The sequence below is a fragment of the Magallana gigas genome, chromosome 8, assembly GCF_963853765.1.
Source record: "Magallana gigas chromosome 8, xbMagGiga1.1, whole genome shotgun sequence".
Lineage (NCBI taxonomy): Eukaryota > Metazoa > Mollusca > Bivalvia > Ostreida > Ostreidae > Magallana > Magallana gigas.
In genome coordinates, this window is record NC_088860.1 from 14,306,357 (window position 1) to 14,328,381 (window position 22,025).

Sequence of the window (22,025 nt, forward strand, 5' to 3'; positions counted from 1 at the left end):
AACCTGCCACATTTCTTCTATGGTAATCCTTGGCTTGGGCTTATGTTGCCAGGTAGCCATTTTGAAAGAGAGAAGGCAAAATATAACATCCTCGCTACAAAGGACGCAGAAACTTTGCGCCAAGCTCGTTACAGCCTGTCTCGATTCTTGCAGACATTAGAGGGATTGTATTATGAAGACTGGTGGCTAGATAGCGAGAAAATCAAGCTTTTTGAAGATTTGTTGGAGTAGCATCAGAAAGACTGAATATTGAACATCTAAACAGTATGAAATTATAGATCGGAATATATATTATACAAATCATTTTTTTGATAAAATAATATTTCCAATCTGACCTCTTCTGCATTGTCGTTAATTATTATTCTTATAGATAGAATTTCATCATCAAACTTTGGAAGCGAACAACTTCCATCCTTTCCCATAGAAATCTGTATCATGAAGTCAATATTCCTGGAAGTCATTTTAAAATCAAACGAGATATATAAATAAAGGACCAGGTTAATACTAAGGTGGAAAATTATAGGATCGTTCAAATTCATTCGAAATTAAGGGAGATAATAAGGAATTTATAAAGGTTAAGTGGTATGTCTTCCAGAGAACCAAGAAGTCGCCTATTTCAAGAATGTTATATACATTTGTAATTAAATTTCCTTAAAATGCGTTTAAACCTAATGATTTGAAAGGTGCCTGACGGTAACGATAGTTATTTTGAAGTAAAGAAAAAAAGAAATTATTTAAGTTATTAAAGTTTTAGTTTAATATCGCTTTTTTCATTTACTTTCACTGTAATCCTCAAGTTCATAGTATAGCCATGATTTTAATAAAGGTAGAGAAGGTTCTAAGTTTAATTTATCTGACGAAAAGCTTATTAGCAATAAGTCATTTGGAAGTGATGGCTTTATCGTCGATTTTTGCGAATTTAGTTTGTCAAATCAAAAATAATGCATAATGCAAGCCTATGAACTATATTTTCGAAAAAACAAACTCCCCAAGTTTCATAGATCTGGATTAATTTATGATTATCAAAATACAATAAACCAGAAGAATATATTTAAAAAAAAAAACGAAAAATACCCAGCGATATGTTTTATATTATATATTATTTTATATTGTGTCGTCTAGGGTTTGTGGCAATGAACTAAAAAAATTACACACTTTGAAATTTTTGTTACAGAATGCGTAATATTCAAAGTGCGTTGAAACATACATGTAGGTTGTTCAAGTGACTAGTCAATCATAACAAACAAGATTACAATAGAATGATATATGGCTAGTCTGGCTACTCTGGCTTGATCCTTGAAAAGTGTGTACATGAACGATTTTGATTTTAAAAAAAAACACCATGGTACTTTCCTTTAAGATAAAGACAAAATAAACTTTTTGGTCCGTAAAAATATTATTGAACGGGTAAAAACTCAGAACACAAAATTAAGTGAAAATGATGATTGATTTTTATTTACACTTTCTGAGCTAATTCAACAGCACAAGAACATTTGGATAGGTATTCCAACGCTCAAGTGTCTCCTTTTTAAGGAGGTTGGTGGATAGTCAACAAATTAATCATCAGATATACCTAAATATTAAGATATAATTGGTTTAGCTATAAACTGTTATTAAGGAAAAATCCATATATTTTACCTTTTAAATTTGGGTATTTCCTAATATTTTTATATAGAACTCTCAATTCAAAGGAGATCAGATCAGTCTAAAAATGGCCACGACCATCGTGCCGTCTTAAACGCCTGTAGAAATTTTCTTGATATTGCGTTGATATTTCAAAACTTTAAATGGTATTACATGTAAGACATTATGTGTAAACATTTTTTATTTTGAAGAGGACTTCACTTTTCTGGTTATGTCAAATTTCAACAATCAGAAGAATGATTTATTCGACAACAATTCAAATCTTAAACGGTATAACAATTTTAACAAGTTCCCAATACAGTTACATATCATCTGCATAAAAACGAGGAGAAAAACGACAAAAACTATTCTAGAGACAATAGAGAAATGCATTGTAAGGATTCATCAAATTACCATCAAACGTATAAATACGTTTTAAGTTCAACCCCTTTTTGCAGTAATGATATACTTAAATGACTAATTAAAAAATTAAACATTTTTGTATACATTTACATGTTCACACACAAAAAAAGAGAAACACATGTACATGTGCATACAGCAAAGAGAGAAACACAGACGACGTGACAATTGATAACAAAATTATATTCTGTTAAGATGGATCGAAATTACTCTCTCATTTCCTTGAATACCGTTCTGATTTTATTTATTTATATTTTTTGTTTTGTTTTCTTTTTTTTCTGAAAAAAAAAACTACTTATCAATTAATAATATCAGTGCTACGAATGCAAATCCAATTCAATTTTCATTATTTCCAGCACGATTTGTGTTTTTTAAAGAATTGCCATTTTTTGTCAAACAATTATACATATAAATGACTTAAAAACAACTAAAAATAAATATATCATAATGTATATAATACAAGTTATCATTATGTCTTCGGCATCAGGCAACATTACATCCTAGGCTCTCCAATAATCTCGAAGCAAAACTTCTGGGTTTTTTTTGATATGATATCAAAATATTCACAAGGATTTTTTACTGTGATTTTCAAAATTGGGTATTTGGGTTTTGGATATTTCCTGATCGCTAACATTCTAGCAACGGCTTCTTCTCAGGTCTTTTGGACAGAGCTCGGAATACACACTTCTGAAGTGCAAACATCATAGGGTGTGTTGAATTTTTTTTTTTATAAAATGACGTCGCTTACCATTAAGTTGAGTAATTGTTAAACAGCAACCTCGTCTTGTATTTCAGGTTATATCATTGAATGAGCTGATATATTGAAGATAACATATCTTCCAATATGGATATCAATGTTTATGAAAAGGGCGTTGTTGTAACTGTCCTCCTAATACTCACGCAGCTGTTATTCTTCTTGTCGGAATGATCCAAGATATTGCGATTTCCACTCTATATCAATGAAGTTTGGTTTGAATTTTGAATCGATTAATCGCTGATCATTAAAAACCCCACCCAGTCATATACTGCTGTTATAATTTTTATCAATACAATAATAAAACAATTATCGATGGACAATCTTCACATTGCCCTTTGGGTCAGATTGACCAAGCAGAGAGGATGCGGTGAATATAGTATTATGAAAGTAGCTAAATATTCAATTTGATAAAAACAGTGATTCTTATTCTACATTGAATGGTTCACTCGGCTACAAACACTAGCCGTTTAGGCTTTTTCCTTCCAATGTTGGGATTATCCACTCTCAGCATCTCAGCAGCTTGTTTTGCCATCTCCATTCCAGACACTGGACCCCCGCCTTTCGTTTGAGATATTACTCGAATGGTTGGGTTTGGATTATAACTCGGTCTTGCGGGACCTTTCGTATTACCTGGGTTTCCAGCCGCCTCAAACACGGCGTCCAGGGAGTTTCGCCGCTCATGCCCCTCATAAGGAGGCGGTGGACTCATTATCCGATCGTCCTGCTGGTTCTTGTTCTGAGGTTTCTTAGCTGGCTGTGCTGGTCTTGGTGGTGGTTTCTTGGGTGGGTTGTTGTCTCTTTTATCTGGATTTGTGTCAGATGGCTTATCATCAATCTTCGGTTTCTGTGGTGTTGGTTTGACCTCATTTATTTTGCGTGGCGGCTTTGGATCATCTTTCCCATCAGACCTTCGTTTATCAGATCTTACGCTCATAGTGTCTTCTCTAGATGGTCTGTCTCTTGGGTTTGTCGGAGAATACCGGTGTTCATCGGGATCGCGGTCGTCAGAGCGCCGTCCTTTTCTTTCATCAGGTGACCGTGTACGTCTAGTAGACCGGGCGCTCATTGTGTCCTCTCTTGATGGTCTGTCCCTGGGATCCGTTGGTGAGTATCCTCGGTCTTTGGTTCTACGATCCTCAGGACGGCGACTTTTTCGATCATCCGACCTCCGTTTAGGCGATGACCTACGATTATCAGAACGTGCACTCATAGTATCTTCTCTAGATGGGGAGTAGTCGCGATGGTGTCCGTTCCGGTCGTCAGAACGCCTTCTCTCTCTGCCATGTTTGCCTCTATCTGGCGTCCTGCTGTTTCGTGGGGAATCTCTTCGACTATTTCCGCTACGCCCCTGCCTTGGATTGTAGTCGTCATCGGAATCATCAAAGTCGTCGTGTTTGGATTGTTTCCCAGAACGCGAAGAGTTTGAATTTCTGCGGTTATTGGACTGTTTTCGTTGGTTGCGTGGTGGTGGATGATAATCATCCATATCATCGTATGAGTCTTCTCTTGACAGACGGCGGTCCCTTCGGTTGTTTCGCTTAGAATCCTGATAATCCATTGGCATTGGTATCGGTATTATGGTTGGTTGATACATAGCGTTTGGATGCTGCATCATCTGCATCTGGAATGCATTGGGGTTATAAGGCATTGGTTGTTGCATACCTTGCATTTGTGCCTGTTGTAACTGTGGATTGAAATTTTGCATATTCTGTATGTTATTTGCTTGTTGGTTTGTTTGGAAATCTGAATATGCAGGCGGCAGTTTCACTATCGCGGGGCTCGGCTGTTTGTCTTCTTTTTCTGGAATCGCCCAGGGTAAAGGAGTTTCGTTGCCCATACCAACATTAACATCTGATACACTTGCTTTAGATGCGGGTCGAATCTGATTTGCGGCTGCTTTCTTGCCTGGGTTTTCGGGAGAACCCCCTATTAGAGACATTTTGTCATTGGTTTGGTTTGCCATGGCCCTGTTTTTGTCATCATCGTTGTCTTCATCCTTTCCCTTCCCTTTTTTCTTTGAACATAGCTGTTGTCGACATTTATAGCAGCAGTAAATGGCACTACATCCGCCATAAACCAAAACGATGCAGGGCAACACGAGGTACATCGCAAAGTTGTTTTTATCCTCGTAGAATTCTTCTACTTGTTCGAAAAAGCTCTTATCTTCAGCCACGGCAGCGACGGGCGCTGGGGTAGTAGTGTTCAAGAGTTTTCGCCCGATTCGAACATCACCGTTGTCTATCGGAAAAATTGAGAAAGCTGTAACGAATCATAATATACATTAATATGCGTAATATTGGGAAAATTCTATGTTGAGTAAGACAAATTGAAAACTTTTTCAAAACAAAGACTAACCTTCAACATGGGCACTTTTAAGCGTGAAAATCAGTGCAAAGCAAACTATCATCGGCAAACCTTTTATCGCCATTTTTGTTGTTTGACAGAATAACTGATAAGAAATCAAAACCTCTATCACATTCTGGTACTTATTTATCTTCGGTTCAGATTGTTGATTCTTTGGAAGTCATTTTTTTTACCTGTAAAGAAATAACATCGATTTTGAGAGCCAGCTTCTCTTTTGAGACGTATTTTTTCTTTATCATCCATTCAAATCGAATATTTGTAACCAAAGTAACATATAAGGAATTATCAAATCGATATGTCTTCTGAATATATGAGACATTGAATTTGATGGAAGTAATGATTCTATAAAATATTTAGAAATATTGAACCCGTATTGTGAAATACAAAACTCGTAGAATATATGGCATTACTGGGTTCAATGAAATTGCATGCACATTTAGATCCGCCGATTATTTCCACCAATCACTAAAGAAAAACTAAGATTCAGTAAATAGCATATAAACACAATACACATGTATGTAGTGGTTTATAAACCAAATCGTCAATAACGATGCAATGTTCTCGCGTGTGAACAAAATAACAAAATTATAAAAAAGGCAGAGATTATAATACTGAAAAAAAAAATCAAACTTGTAGACATGTATGGTACTTCAAGTACCTTTTAACATTTTCATTGCTTAGAGAAATAGAAAAACTATACGTACAGTGGTAAAAATGAAACTCGCTAAAATTTTCTCGTTTTCACAATTATTCTATGATTTCTTTTGATTAGTCCCTTTCAACCTTTGTGAGGATCTTACTTATCGGGTTACATGTATTGCTTTTTTATGCATACATGAAAAAATGTTTTGAAACCTTGAACAATTTAAGTGTTTCGCCCTCTCATTGGTGGACCGAGAATGAAAAAATTATTATTATGATTAAAAAAACCGAAAAATGTTTCGTGAGACCACCATCTGCAACGTAAACGAGACAGGTCGTTGGTTTATAACAACGGCTGCATTCTTACAATGCAAGTGAATGGAATTGCGAGGTATGTACATGTACCATCTTCACAACGTCAAGGCTTTGTGATTCAGGAACTCCGTAATTACAAAGCCTTGACGTTGTGAAGATAGGGATGTACTTTTAGGAAACATTGCACAGATTTCAAATTCTTTACAAAATATTCATTCATGTGAAGAGATTTCATGTAAAAAAAAAATGCCATTGTCAATTAACTCCACCTAAAGTATTGTTGTCTTTGCTAAGGATTATTGTAATGCTCCTTTTAAGATGTGTGGATTGATTCAAACAATTGTGTGTTTTTTTCCATGAGTTATCGACAAATAAAATGATTTTCTTGGGTAATTATATAATGTCATAATATTTTCGGCAAAATTGATCCGCGACACAAAAATCAAGACGACTGCATTGTTTAAATGAAATACAAACAAATTAAATGGAATGTTGATCTGTGACGTGAGGGTTGCCCCGTCAAAATTGATTTAATTGTGCAGTCGTGAACATTTTGTCACGCATTCAAATTTTTCTATTGAATTTCAATGTTTTCCGAAACAAAAACAAGCTTATTTATTATTTGAACAAGTAGTTTCTAATTTTTAACAATGGTGAACTGGTATACAATGTTACATAGATGTGTGTTAAAAATATGTATCGATGATGATAAGATTTTATATGATATTAATCATAATATCTCGAGATATCTTAATACATATAAATGCACATGTACATTGTACAGTGTAACAGTATATAAGGTACTGAGTTAAAAAATCAATTGCAGACTGGATACAATGTAATGGGTAAAATAATTCCGCGTAATCGACGTTCTGTACAGATACAGTAGGCTTCTATACACACGTACCACTTAACACCTTTTTTGGAGGCTGGGCGATCAAAAAATTACCTATCAGACCCACATGTGAGGAAAAGGCTGACCCCCCCCCCCCCCCATCCCTTATTCCAAGTATAGACTCCGAGTCTTTTCTGCTTTTTTAAAAATTAATTATCATTTTATGATATGTCTAACTTAATTGCGAAAAATTATCTCAAACAAACAATTCAGAATAATCATACTTATCTAATCACGTTTCGGTCATTTTAAATGGGTTTTATACCAAAATGGTTGTCATAAAATTCCAAATCATATCAGAGTGGATTTGAATGTTTTCCATAAAATCAAACTTAAATTGGAATGATCGCGGTCGCGGAAAGTACGCATGGCCCAGTGTGAAAATCGTCCAAACTTCCTAATTGAGTTTTTTAACTTGAATACTTACAGTTTTACAAAAACATGCCGAAAAACCATAATGTTCAATTGAAACATAGTTAGTTGTGTACGTCATTTGAAGCCGTTTTCAAACGAGTAAAGGATTTTTGGAAGATATCACGGCACTGTAAAAACACCAGAAAAAGCGACGTCGCTTAACCCCAATGAACAGCCTGTCATCAATTATTCTGTGTCGACTTGGTTAAAACACCGATGGTTCTAAGCGAAACAGTTGATGGAGGAAACAGGAAAACACTAAAATCAAGGACTACGACGTTATAAATATGTACCATACGAGATAGATATATGATTCTTTTTAAATGTTAATTTCTGTAGGTAAATTTTCGCAACAAAGAATAAATTAAACCAGTAATGTTTCAAAAAGGGTAATTCTAATATCATAAAAAGGAGTAAAGATCCGGGGGAGGGGTCTAAACTTGGGGGTGGAAAGAGGGGGGGGGGTTCAGTTTCCTCAAGCACCTGAGATCAGATTTACCTTAAAATTTTAAATATGATATTTTAAGCAAGTAACTATTATCTTGGAACAAAAAGAATACAAATATTTTTGCTTAAAATTTAAAATACCTCTCAGTAACTTTTAACAGAGCTCTTTGTCTCGAGGAGATATATTTTTAAGGCACTCCAAAGACTAAAAATATCGAAAAATATGGGAATGTACACTCATATATTCAATCAATTTGAAAGTCAAGCTTTTGTTTACATGTTGAATGTTAAGTAAAAATTCCAGTTTTCTTTTAACTATAATCAATGTGATAAACGTTAAGAACTGTTTATTTATGCTTAGAATTGATAAAAACGTTGAAAAATCAGGTTGAAAAAGATTTTTTACTGTTATATTGAACCGATGTAAACAAAAACATGACACGAGCCTTGTTTACATGACAAAGAATTGTGAGTCCTGTATCTTGCTTATAACTCTACGACTGACTCTCAAATTTCATTTGATCATTAAGCTTCCTAAAACATTGTAAACAATAAAAACAGAAAAAGAGAATTTGACCAAAACCGTGACCATATCCCTTTAAGTACCGTATTATATTTTTTTCAATAGCATAAATGAAACTAATAGCTACGCTTTCGTAATATATACTGACTAAACAAACTTAATGATAAAAGTTCGAACGTGGTTTTACAATATACAGGGTTCATTGAAATATTAAGTAACCTAAAAGATGATCCAATATTTACCTACGTTTGATACCATACCTACCATCGTATAAAATCAAATACATGTACACATATCGGGGCTACCGGGGTTTTGACTTATATAGACAATGATGCAAGAATAAAAATCAATGAGGATGGTAGGAAATATTCACGTTCACCACTACCCTGGCAAAAACTTTTTAAAATGAAAAACGTTAACCAAATGAGATTTTTCAAATTATATTTTATTAAAAAAAAATAAATAACAGTGAAATAATAAATTACACTTTTGAAAGCAAATCGGTTCAAGAAATCGTAAAATTATCCGCAATGAACCTTTATTTAAGGTATAATAGTTTGTGTCTGTCAAATCAGCAATTTTATTAATGTAATTGTAAAATTGTCATAAAAGTCTTTACTAAATAACAGATTTTAATTGTTAATGAGCCCATGACTAAATTAGTTATGGACTCATTGACGATCAAATATATGACATTTTTAGCCAAAAACTTTGATTTAGTAAAGAAAAACTCCAAGAAGTTTAGCTTTAAAATTTCAATGTTTTTCTATATTTTTATTTAGAACTCTTTATCTCAAGGAGATAAATATAATAGTCTACATATGATTACAACTATTGAGCCCCCTTAAAAATAATTTTTCAATACAATTATATGAATCCTTTCTTCTTACGTGAAAAAAATACAACAATTTTTTTAAGTGTCATATATATTTTTACTTAATCCATTTATCATTTTTTTTCCTTTTTTCTTTTTTGGACAGTTGAATATGAATTTATTCTTTTCTAGTTATTATTTCAATAAGAAATGCTTTATATAATTTTTTTTTGCTTTGTACAATACAGATATTAATAGATCGAAGATAGTTGTTTAATTAAACTGATGAATTAAATCATGATAAATAGACATGTATAAGAATACTACTGAAAAAGTAGCGAACTACCCATAAAGCATCGTCGTAAGGAAATTAAAAAATTATATGTACTACATTCGGATAACTTACTCACCTACTTTGTTGTCGTTGACTACATCTTGGATTTTTTTTTCAGCTTTCCCTCTTCAAACATCAATACACATGTCAAATTAAAAACGTTACATTTTTTCGCTGCTTTTTTTTTCCTCCGAGAATTTCCCTCTGTCGGCCAATCAATAATCTTCTACGAATGACGCTTTTATCCGTGTATGTTAATATATTTCTGATCAAAAATGAAACCCAGGAATACTGAGTGTTTGCATAACATTGAAAAATTGATCGTTCCAAATGGGTTGAAAAGTTGAAAATGGCCAAGTAAATAATAACGACCGTGGAAATAAAAGAAAGGCTTGTGTATCGATCATGCCATTATAATTGTCAATACGATCTAGATCGGCAAATTCTAGTTTTTAATTTAAGGAATTAAACAATATTAAAGGTATTGTCATTATCAAACAGTAGAACAGAGGGTTTCTAAATTTTGAATTTGATTCGAAAACAATAAGATATTGATTTTTCATTTAATCTGTTCGGCGACAAATCAATAGTTAATCTAATTTATAAATACATGTAAGACGGCGTTTGATGAAATCAAGAATATTTATTTCACCTTCAAAGAAGAAGGTAGGTTTTAAGCTTTGGAGAAACACTGTCCATATTTATATATCGTCTATTGTTCATATTCCATATACAAATTGAAATTAAAAAAACAAATTGCTATGGTACTCGATCTGGCGTTTTACAAATGTATAGCATGTTTGCTGAGCTAAACTGTTATGAAAATTATATCAGAAGTGGCATTTGTTTAAAGAAAAATAAAAAGTGTAGTTCAGTGACAAATTAGTGCTAGATTCATATACATATTTAAACCAGTGATTGTTGAAATGGTTTAGCACTAAATAACCGAACTTATTGTGTGGGATGACCTTAAAGAAAGAAATAACAAGTACATCTAACATAATAAAAAGGAAAGCAGTGAATATGTATTCGTTGCATACCGCGTGCGAAAACCTCATTCATAAGGATTAAACAGTCAATGACTTGCTATTAAGAGAAATCAATATCAAACGTCTGATTTCAAATTCTGCTCGATGTGCATCATGAGAACCTTTCATCTATACATATATACAATCACAAAGAAAGGTTTACACAAAGAATCAAGTTACTGTTAAATCCTTTCTAAGCTACGAGGCTTGTTGCTAAAGGGGGTGAGGGCCATTAACTCCCCTGGAGGGGACACCGGTCGATCGCGGGTTAGCTACTATTTTTATACAATAAAAAGGACGATTGACAATATTATGTTTAATTGGAGTTACGAATACAGCAAAGACGAACATGTACTACTATGCATACCATAGAGACTCCTATTGGTCACTACTGATATTTATTTTAAAGTTAAAATCAGTAATTTTGAATATATTACATGTATATGAGCAATTACATAGTTATAAAGTATACATTGCACATTTCAATGGACAAAAAACATTCTATGTATCTACAATAAGCAATGGAACATAAGAAAATCATATCATATTAAGATTATAAAACCATGAAAGGATTTATTTACGCTTAGTGTATACCAATGTACTGTTGAATCAACCGGACCACAGGCGTGCTGACCAGATAAGCAATACCAAAACTGTTAAAATGCAAAGAAAAAACAGAACACGGTCAAGTAGCCTGCCAACTTCTCTCCAGTCTTGCGTGACCTTGATCCTAGATTCATCTGACGACATCTTCTCTGCTATAGCCCTGAGGGACTCAGACACGTCTCTCGTGACCTCATTTTCGGAGATGGTCCGTAGTTCTGGCTCGTGGTGGTGAGTCTCGTGTGTTTCCTCCAGCAGAAAACCTCCTCCCCTTCCGCTTGAGTATCCTTTGGAATCCCTGTACTGGCCCAGACAGAGAACTGTTCTCAAGTAGGAATCGGTCAATGCAAGCTAAATGAATGGAAAGATGAACAATCAGAGTCTTTAAAATAAATTGACGTTGAACAACATGAACAACCAGTTCCGGTGTGCTCTAAGAATACACGTAACCTTACTGGTCGATTTATGATCGCCAGAATGTCCACGCGGAGCATCAACCCATTTTTACCTTCTAAAGATGATTCTTCAGTATTCGTTCCTTTGTGTTTGAAAAGTACTGTACACTTAAGCAACAATTTTGAACATAAAATGTTATCAAAAAAGTGTTTGTTTTCATTGATGCCTTTAATCCTTCCAAAATGTCCTCTTTGTTTCACTCTTTTACGCATTCTTATTCACTGTTTTAAAATGGTTTGAACAGCTCGTAAAAAGCTTCCGGTTTCGCTATAAACGGCGATTGTAGTCGATTAATGTACTTTTGTAAGTCTTATCTGAATCCCAATCATGAGTAATATCAAACAATCAATATTTATAACATAATAATCATGTAAACAAAGAAGTAGAAATTTCAATGTTTCATAATTATAGATTTTCTGTGAGACATAAAGAAGATGCCAATGGGTAGGACAAAACGAAAACATGTGACATTGTATTGTAATGTAGTATTGGAAACAGATTCTAAAACGTTGGCAAAGAAAGGTTCTGACCATCCCATTTTGTATGCAAGAAATGTAAAAGAATTTCAATCATGGGTTGCACAGGTTTTTTTCTTGTTTTGAAATTGCTTAAACGTCCCAAGATTTCTTCTCGCGCAAAGCTGGTTTTAACCTTAAAATCATTGTTCTGTACTGAACTGAAAGTCTTTGACCATTACAGCTACATATCCTTACTAAGACTTATATGAGTGATTACTTAGAGTCCTTTACTGTAGCAAACAGTTTTTTTTACACGACTGACTAGTACCACATCTTTAATTTAGATACTGTTACGGATTGTTAGCATGTAACTGAACTAAGTCGCTGCGACTGATTAGTTAGAGATCTTTACTCTTAAATCGGTAGCTACGTATTGGACTGGTCGTCAAAAGATCTTTAGTGCGGTAGCGGTGTCATATGAGTTGCAGATTTATATGAAAGCCACGGTGATTAGTTAGTTAATGATATTTATGATAGCTACCGTTTATGACTACATGTATTTATATAAAAATTCTCCTATGGAAACCACTACTAATAAGTAAACTGATATTTGAATTATTGATGCTACTAGGAATATTACTTTTAGAAATTAATTTGTCTCCTCGTAGAGCTGGAGACCACCAATTAATGATTCAATAAGTGGAAATAATTTAATTCTGGTTGTAACGCGCTTTCTGATTGGCTAGAAAAATTATTTTATATCGTATAAAGAATGTTGCCTACGTCATAGTAAGACTAACGTCAAAAACGTATCAATACGCATGACGTTACGTTTGAATTTTGTACAATTTTACGTCATTTTAAAGGTCATACGACCGTTTTAATCTACAATAAAGAGTAAAAAAATTAAATTATAAGCAATGAATTCAATATTTATTAGTTTTAACGATATAAAATGGTTTGAAACAGTTTACGCTTTTTTATAAACCGCTTCGCGGTTTATAAAGCGTAAACTGTCCCAAACCATTTTATATCGTATAAAACAAATAAATATTGAATTCATTCCTTAAGTCATCAGTTCTAGATATCTTATGTTTACTCTTACTGCCAAGACTGAAGTCTTTTATATACCGTTCTTACTGCGACTGTTCAAAAAGAGATCTTTACTGACCAATTAAGACTGCTATACATTTACATCCACCGAGTATGATTTCCTCTATTTCTTACGTAAACTTTATTTAATTCATAGCTATACAGTTTAGAAACTAACAGGACTGAAATCTACACGCTCCGTTTATCGATTGGTCAAACCCAACAGCGACTGAAACTGACAGAAAATGGACAAGACTGAAATCTACACGCCCCGTTTATCGATTGGTCAAAACCTACAGCGACCTAAGAAAAATCACGGACTGCACGAAATATTCATGATGATGTCAGACTTAAGGTCTAACATGAGACGATTTGACTGTTTCTTTTAGCTAATGTACTGGGGTACTTTAAAAATAATTAGATTAGTTAATCTAACTTAATTTTATTATCAATTTATAAACTTATTAAAAGAAAGGTTTAAATTCAAACAATAAAATGCCTGTTTTAGCATTAATTTCAAGCCGCTTGGTCCGATTTATATCAAATTTTATGCACGCTTTTAAACGATGGTTATGCTAAGTTTATGTATAACAATAGACATTGCAGTAGTTTTCCCAGTCAATTAAGCCGAATTTCAATGAAGAAAAATACGCACAAAACAAACGACATAAAAGGGTACCGCGTTATTTCACCTCATGTTAAAGTTCACCCATGACGACGAGACCACAGGTGCTTGTGGACTGGACCGTGCACTACCCCCCCCCCTTTTTTCTATATTTTTTTTCAATTTTTTTTTTTAATTTCTTTTATTAATTATCATTAACAACCCCTTTTATATGTCTCCAGCCGAAAAATAAAAGAAATATTACGACTTGGTAGCATTTTATAATCACACTCGTTTCCCCTATATATATAAAGAGAGAAGGTAAGCAACTCCCGTTTGTTTACATTGAGGTACCACCTGGGAAATTCAAACGATTACTACATCAAAAATCGCTATACCTTTGGTGTCATCTATTTTTCTCACTTCCACACATATCCTTCTATCTGAAAACTTATATAAATTAGCACGCTGAACCGTAATCTATCCAATAAATAAACATTTGTCACTCGCGACCACGATATTTTGAAACGTTTCAAGTAGAAGCTACGGAAGTTAGCTGCACAGCGACATCTATGCTAAGAACGATAACTCTTCCCGTGTTCCGAATGTCATTGACTTAACGGTAACGCACGAGAGGCCCGAAAAAAAGTTCGGGAAAAGTTTTAGTGCAATATTTAAGAAAATGGATGTAGATCAATTGTTTACCTTTCAAGCAGCAATTAATGGCCATAACTTGGTCATCACTGGCCAAGCTGGGACAGGCAAAACATACATAACAAAAAAATTGCAAAACACATTAGGTATACTAAAAAAAAAAGAAGTATCAATAGTTTGATCTACAGGCATTACAGCAACACATTACCAGGATTTGAAAGCCCAGACACTTCAAAGGTGGGCTGGCATAGAAGACGGCAGATATTCAAATGCTGAAATTTTGCATTTAATCTAAAACATTTCCCGAACTTTTTTTCGGGCCTATCGTGCGTTACCGTTAGGTCAATGACATTCGGAACACGGGAAGAGTTACCGTTCTTAGCATAGATGTCGCTGTGCAGCTAACTTCCGTAGCTTCTACTTGGAACGTTTCAAAATATCGTGGTCGCGAGTGACAAATGTTTATTAATTGGATAGATTACGGTTCAGCGTGCTAATTTATATAAGTTTTTAGATAGAAGGGTATGTGTGGAAGTGAGAAAAATAGATGACACCAAAGGTATAGCGATTTTTGATGTAGTAATCGTTTGAATTTCCCAGGTGGTACCTCAATGTAAACAAACGGGAGTTGCTTACCTTCTCTCTTTATATATGTAACAAACGAGCATGGTATAGATGTACTTCGTTTATTGTTGATATTATTATTATTATGGTGACGCTCCTACAAAACATAATACACATATAAACTTCACAATCATAAAGCATCACAATTGATTCAATTACTATAATGACAAATATGTTCAATTACGAAATATTGTTTTTCTAATTATCTTATATTTAATAAATGATGGTCATAAAAAGAAATAACCCTATTACAATATTGAATATGCAATGTTGCAGATTAAAAATATACTCTGACAATATGTAAATGCCATAGTCAATAATTTCTCAAGTACACATGTACCTACCCTAAATAAGGGTGAAAGGAACTGTATTACATGTACTGGTAGATAATATCTGAAACAAACCATTTAGACATGTAACTATGCAAAATATGCATGTCTATAATTGTATAAAAATATATGTAAAATCAATATCACTGTACCCTTTTCAAACATTAGTCTGTATTCAAATCATGAGTACAATTCACTGTGAAACCTTTAAACTTTGTAAACTTTCTTGATAATTTCAACATATACTCTCATCTGTGATACAATGATTACTTTGATATAATTACTGATAAAAAAACTAACTTAACTTCAATACAATATAGTAGCAGTACAATTATTTTACTTACAAAAGTTTTCTCAACTCACAACTGGCCTCAGCAATGGTCACAAACAAAATGGCTATTGTCCGAAATTTATAATCTCTATGATAATTGAAAATCTAACAAAATCAATTTCTTTATAAAATTGCTTTCAAGAAAAACTATTAATATCCATACACTATATGAAAAGTACCTTACATTATCATTATCAAAATAATACTAATTCACATATGTGTTCAAAATGTTCAAACCATTTTCCTATAGATTAACTAACAATATTATGATGTAATAAAAAAACACATCTTGTTACATAAGCGTCCGTAGCCTACTGGATAAGACAGTGGTCATCACTTCCAGCGGCCAGGGTTCAATCCCCAGTGGAACCTCTATTTTTTTTTTTTTGAATTTTTAAACTTATATATAAAATATGTATTAAAAAAATATAAGATATACAATTCTTCATCTCACATATATATAGGGGAAACGAGTGTGATTATAAAATGCTACCAAGTCGTGATATTTCTTTTATTTTTCGGCTGGAGACATATAAAAGGGGTTGTTAATGATAATTAATAAAAGAAATAAAAAAAAATTTTGAAAAAAAATATAGAAAAAAAGGGGGGGGGGGGTAGTGCACGGTCCAGTCCACAAGCACCTGTGGACGAGACGGGTATGGTTGTAATTACGACTTTGACATCGCTTTAAATAAAGGTCGAAATGATCAGCCAAATTACAAATAAACATTTGTACGTTTTGTTGGTTAAATTTTCTGATGTTTGCTCTCTTTACAATCGATGCATAGCATGCGCGCTGAATAACCCCAATTATTCGGGGGACGAAACTAAACGGTATCCTTCTCTAAACGTTCCCGTGATGCATTTTGTTTTGTTTTTTTCGTTTGCCCAAAAAGAAATAATTTTATTTACTTTAAATATTTCTAACTTTGAAAGGAGACTGATTCTGCTGGTGTAAATAGGATAAAGTCCATAACTTTTTAAGATAAATGGTGTGTTTTGGAAAAGAAATTGATACTGTAATAACAAAAAAATCGGACCTAGCAGCTTTCAATGTAACCATAAATAAAGATGTTACAACGGGCTTGGTCCCGTGCGCTGGTTATGTATTTTTCTGCAATGTCGTCACCTTCATATCACGCAATCACCGAAGAATTAAAGCATCCATTTTGATTGCTTAAATGTCTCGGAACTGATTTCTAGCGAGCGACCACAGGCTAGTTTTACCATAAGAAAATTCTTATCAAATATATACACATGCTAAACTTACTCGTTGTAACCATGCTGGCACGTGCTTTCTCATGTCACCACAACTTATCGAGACGATAAATATGGACAACAGCAGACTCGTGGACGTCAATATAAGAGTAATCAGATGGAAGATGGCTGAAATAATATGACAATGTTTGAATTATTTGATTGAGCATCAAGGAGATTCTGAATTCGAATATCAAACGTACTGAAATTCCTTAAAGGACTAGCTTCATTATGCGAGAATGTCTGAATATTGCTTTACAAGAACGATCACATCATTTCCTCATTTTAAGCTTACATCATCACATAAGTGTAGATTTGGTTACGCAAGCCAGTACCTACCTATATTTGGAACTGTTTTGTGGTCGAACGAGTTTGTTTCGGCAAAAGTCAAAATGATTATTGATTCAAAAATCATGAGCGCAAGACCTTAAAAAAAGTTGTAAAGTCTTTAATTATGCAGAGGGTCTATGACTTTGATAACATTCAAGGCATTCATTAATGTGGATACATGGGTATCCTCTTTACTGAAAATTGTGAGGTCGTTTAACATTGAATTTAGTTGATTATCATGTATAAGCCTACTTGGAAGCCACAATCAATAAATAACTTTGATCTGTTTGTCTCTTCAAAGATTGTCTCTAATACACTCCAGCCGAAAAACTTACCGTATTTTATCATAATAATTACAAATAAAAAATATATAAAAATCATTTTTATCTTGTAAATAATTACCATATGTTATTTTCTGAGATGAATGTGAAGGTATGGCGAAAAGAAATGGAACAAGAAAGCATGCAACCACCGACGGCCACGTCACAACATAACGGTAGAAGTTAGTTTTCCTGCTCATCTGCAGGCTGACTTCAAAAAAAGAATATTTTTCCGGACAACAATCAAACTTCTTTGAGGAAAGGGTTGCCGTTCCTTCCAACAATTCCCACTGTAAATCGGACAGACTCTCTCTTGGTATTTTCATCTGATCCGTCGTATTCAGATAGTGGCCGAAGAGTCCTAGGTCTATTTCCAGAGCATTGTGGGTCCATGGAGTAAATTTGATGATACACTTCTGGGTGTCATATGGGAACAGTGTAAGGTCCATAGCGCAGTAAGTGGGGACGGTTTTGTACGGAACGTAAACCACTGTTCCGTCGTAGGAAATGAAAGGCAAAGCTTCCGAGGTCAAAGATAGTCCAGGGGCTCTGAGGTAAACAAAAAAGGGTACAAGGTAATAAACGTTCAGTGTTGTGGGACAAAACAATTGGTAGGAAGCGTTTTATTCTATACAAAAGGGTGATAGCACAGCTGTATAGACAAAACCAAATCAGAACCCCGTCCGAATCCGGGAAGAAGATGGGTTTTTGTTCTATCTAATAATTTTTTTTCAATACTTTTTTCTTAACTCATTTTTTTCTCATATTCAAACAATTTTAAGAGGAGTCCAGGTTATAAAAAGTTAAACTTAAACCCTCTACGCGGAAAAAAATATTGGATCTGCGTGCATGTCGTAGAAACCTTTTGACAAATATTTAAGTAGCATACATGATAATTATAAGAACGCGAGTTTGCAGTAGATCAGTTTTTGTTTTTGTTTTTTTAAAATAAAAATACATGCAGCTCGCGTTGTTTTCAGCGCACAACATGCTATTATATTCATTATACTCACTGGTTTGCAACTTCTATGTCTGGTCGCCATATACTGCTATCCTTTAAGCGGATGGATTTTACACCCCCGTATTGAGATGTATTCCACGCCAAACGCAGGTCTTTCCAAGTCTTGAAATAGAAAAAAATTGCAATCGGGTTGATCTTGCATGAGCATTACTTTACAAATAAGTTTCAGTAAACAGCATATTTTTAAATTTGAGCCTAATTTTAAATGATAATCTAGATGTACCTGAGTAAGCATGAATGTTGTTGTCATTGTTTCTTTTGTAGCATCCTTTAAAAAATGAACAAGGCATACATTACATTATATTTTAATATTATTTAAAAGTTAAAATGTCTGAATTTTGCATTGTTTTGCTCACATTACTATGCTAAAAAACATCTATACATGTAAAGTTATATAACGTTATTATGAAATTCGACTTCAGGGTGTTCTGCAAGGTCAGTTAATTATTCAAAATTAATAAATACGTACTACATATATATAAGATAAATCAAAGTAACTTTTTGATTGTGATAACGTAAATTAGTAAATATGTAAGATATTTTGATTTACGAGGAATTCTCTTCCCATATCTTAAAGTTGTCAAATTACACTAGGTCGCAAACTGTTCACGTGTGTCAATTGAACATTTCCGATGAAAATGGCGTGAGAAAAAAATAGAACCATTTTGGCCTGACCTTGGACTGTTGGTAGGATGTGATTATCTTTTCCTTGCATCAAAACAGGTTAGATATGCACTGAATTTGAGTGAATTACATGTATGCATAGATTGTGCAGTCTCAGCTCAGAAGCCAGAGAAATGTTGTTGATTTCACACAACTACCCAAAGTCCAAGCTATTGTTAAAATGGTTCTAAATGATTGTAAATCTGTTATAGGAAATATACATTTTAAAAGATTACATATTTACAAACAATATCGGTTGTGAAGAAACAAGGATCTCCAGATACTGTGCTCTCAAAAGCTACATTTTGTAGGTGTGATCTTTGTGTGTACATAGAGTGGAAAACAATGTGTGTTAATATTTTTCGGATTTATTTACTTGAGAGCATCTTAAATTCTCAAAATGTCTTATTTTCATATAAGAAATAAGATATGCAGAGTCATAAAAATATCATTAAAAAATATATACTTTTTGTTTTAAGAATACATGTAATTTGTTTATGCGTCACCATGTCGCACCAAGTAATGTTATATAATATAACATATAGGTTATACAAAGCTTTGTTGATCAGTTGACCGTATTATAGCTACATGAACATTACCCACCAGTTCGTCTATCCGCATCAAGTCAAGCATCAGCTGTACGTGGACCGGTTTATCGAGTTCAGTCGCGGGCCTCACTGTCGACGAGTAGTTTGTCATCAGGGCATTTTGTAGCCGGTGTTCGGATTCAAATATATCTGCATAAGAGCCAGTTGCATTTTGCTGAGTATAAATCTCAGTTGCACATTTATATTAAACAAATTCATAAGACGAATAGGAGGATGAATAAAATTGACAGATCGTTGCAAAAAAAAATAAATTAATAAATAGTAGATGGTCTCAATTGGGCAATAATATAATATATTTATGTACGTAACACCAATACAGTGGCGTCGGAAGCAAATTGAAAGTGTGTGTGTGGGGGGGGGGGGGGGGGGGGCTAGACTATTCATCAGAAATCTTGACAAGAAAAAAAATCCAAAATCATGAAATTCCTAATCCGTGAGGTGGAGGTAGCGTAGTATACTTATAAATCCAAAAAAATCTTACCTATCCAAAAAAATCCCGAAATCATGAAATTCCGGGGGGGGGGGGGGGGGCGTAGTGTGGTGTACCTATAACTGCATTTTTCAATTTCAATTCCTCACATTTACCGAAAATGGAAAATGTGAGGGCGGAGGCGCCAGCTTCCTGATACTTCAATTTTTTATATGTCATTTTAATAAAAATTATGTTTTCTGCGAGGAAAAACGGGAGGGGGGATGTGACTGGCCCCTCCATGATGCTATGTGCCTGATGGTTAAGTCTAACTTTGAAAAAAAAGTGGGAGCCTAAGCACCCCCAAGGCCCCCCGGTTCCGACGCCTATGCAATATATTGTTATAATATACATTTTCTATAGAGAAGAAGGCGTGCAAAGCCTTGAAGAATATGCCTGTTAACTTATTTATAGAGCATAGTTATACAAAGTGATATTAAATAAGTCACCGACCCATGCACGTTTTTCGTCGGGGTAGGGGTTGGTTAACATTAACCGCGCACTAAACAAAATAAAATGTATAAACTTTTATGTTAAATTTGTAAACAGTACGTTAACATCTTGATATTATAAATTAGCGACACCCAATTCGTCAAACGCAAAAAAATTACTTTTATTCGTGTAGATACATTGATCAGATCGGCATACCCCGGCCAGGTTCTCCGAAAGCCTGTACTTTCGGAATTCATCCATGGGCATTCCAAGTTATTCAATATCGGACCATCAAATGTTTGAATTAAGTTATTGATTCTCTTCTTACCTTCTTTCAATGGATTAACCACGACAAAGAAAATCGTGAATAAAGCAGCCGCTTTCCCGTTGATGTGCATGGTGTGGATGGCTTCTTTATACATGGATTCGTACTTATTGTGATGTTAATTCCAAGGCTGAATTAATGAAGCGTCAATGTAAATGCTTCGTCGGAAACTTGATATCAGACTCCACGCCTCTCGGTGACTTGCTGACAATGAATACTAGTATACAGACAGTAACTCCGTGATCCCGATATCATTGTAACAAGCACAAAAATTTCATTTTTTTTTTTGGCTACATGCATCCAACCTTAAACTTTCTAAACGCCATGCATCCAACCTTAAACTTTCTAAACGCCAAACATTTTATAGAAACCTTCTCCTTCTTTCCAGCTACATGTGTCGATATAATTTCACCTTGACGATGCAGTGATATTTACCCTTGACACGGCATACAAAACTAGACTGGGACAGGCATGTGGACGAATTACCCAGTCACTTCTGTCTGTTGATATGTAATCGTTTATATACTGGCATTGTCTACACACAGTGTGTCTCTCTGTTATGTGCAGTGTGAACATTTGCGTAAGTTTTTCAAAACATTATGAAGATGATTTATGATGCAATCCCTGAATTCAGATTGTATTCCTTTTTAAATAATGATTTCTTCTCGCTACCTTCTATTTGCTATCCAGCGTTAACAATTCTTGCATTCTTACAATTCATACTGCGATCATTCCATTTAAATGTCAATATTGAAATGCACAAACAAAATTACAGGTATTTGCTATTTCAATAAGAATTTAATCTCAACCACCGATAACTGATGGGAGTGAGATCCCAACTAAACCTCATTAAAATTTCCCTTTAAATATTTT

General features: G+C 34.1%; 2 protein-coding genes across 3 annotated transcripts; both read right to left on the reverse strand.

The window, feature by feature from the left end:
- Positions 1-1,971: 1,971 nt before the first annotated feature.
- On the reverse strand, positions 1,972-9,757 carry LOC105342627 (uncharacterized). Of its 2 annotated transcripts, none has more exons than XM_011449623.4 (3): positions 9,625-9,757; positions 5,156-5,337; positions 1,972-5,059 (listed from the first exon to the last, which is right to left on the reverse strand). In XM_011449623.4, exons 2-3 carry the CDS (start codon positions 5,226-5,228, stop codon positions 3,243-3,245), a joined length of 1,890 nt encoding a protein of 629 aa, XP_011447925.3. In that variant the 5' UTR covers positions 5,229-5,337; positions 9,625-9,757; the 3' UTR covers positions 1,972-3,242. The 2 variants fall into 2 exon arrangements, with proteins under 2 accessions (XP_011447925.3, XP_065924595.1); XM_066068523.1 differs by having other exon boundaries at positions 9,629-9,750.
- Positions 9,623-21,621, reverse strand: LOC105343037 (neuronal acetylcholine receptor subunit alpha-10). Its single transcript, XM_034471431.2, has 9 exons — positions 21,488-21,621; positions 21,156-21,457; positions 19,922-20,055; positions 18,879-18,923; positions 18,648-18,757; positions 17,717-18,183; positions 17,324-17,410; positions 16,998-17,113; positions 9,623-11,530 (listed from the first exon to the last, which is right to left on the reverse strand). Exons 2-9 carry the CDS (start codon positions 21,247-21,249, stop codon positions 11,186-11,188), a joined length of 1,398 nt encoding a protein of 465 aa, XP_034327322.2. The 5' UTR covers positions 21,250-21,457; positions 21,488-21,621; the 3' UTR covers positions 9,623-11,185.
- Between the last annotated feature and the right edge of the window lie 404 nt (positions 21,622-22,025).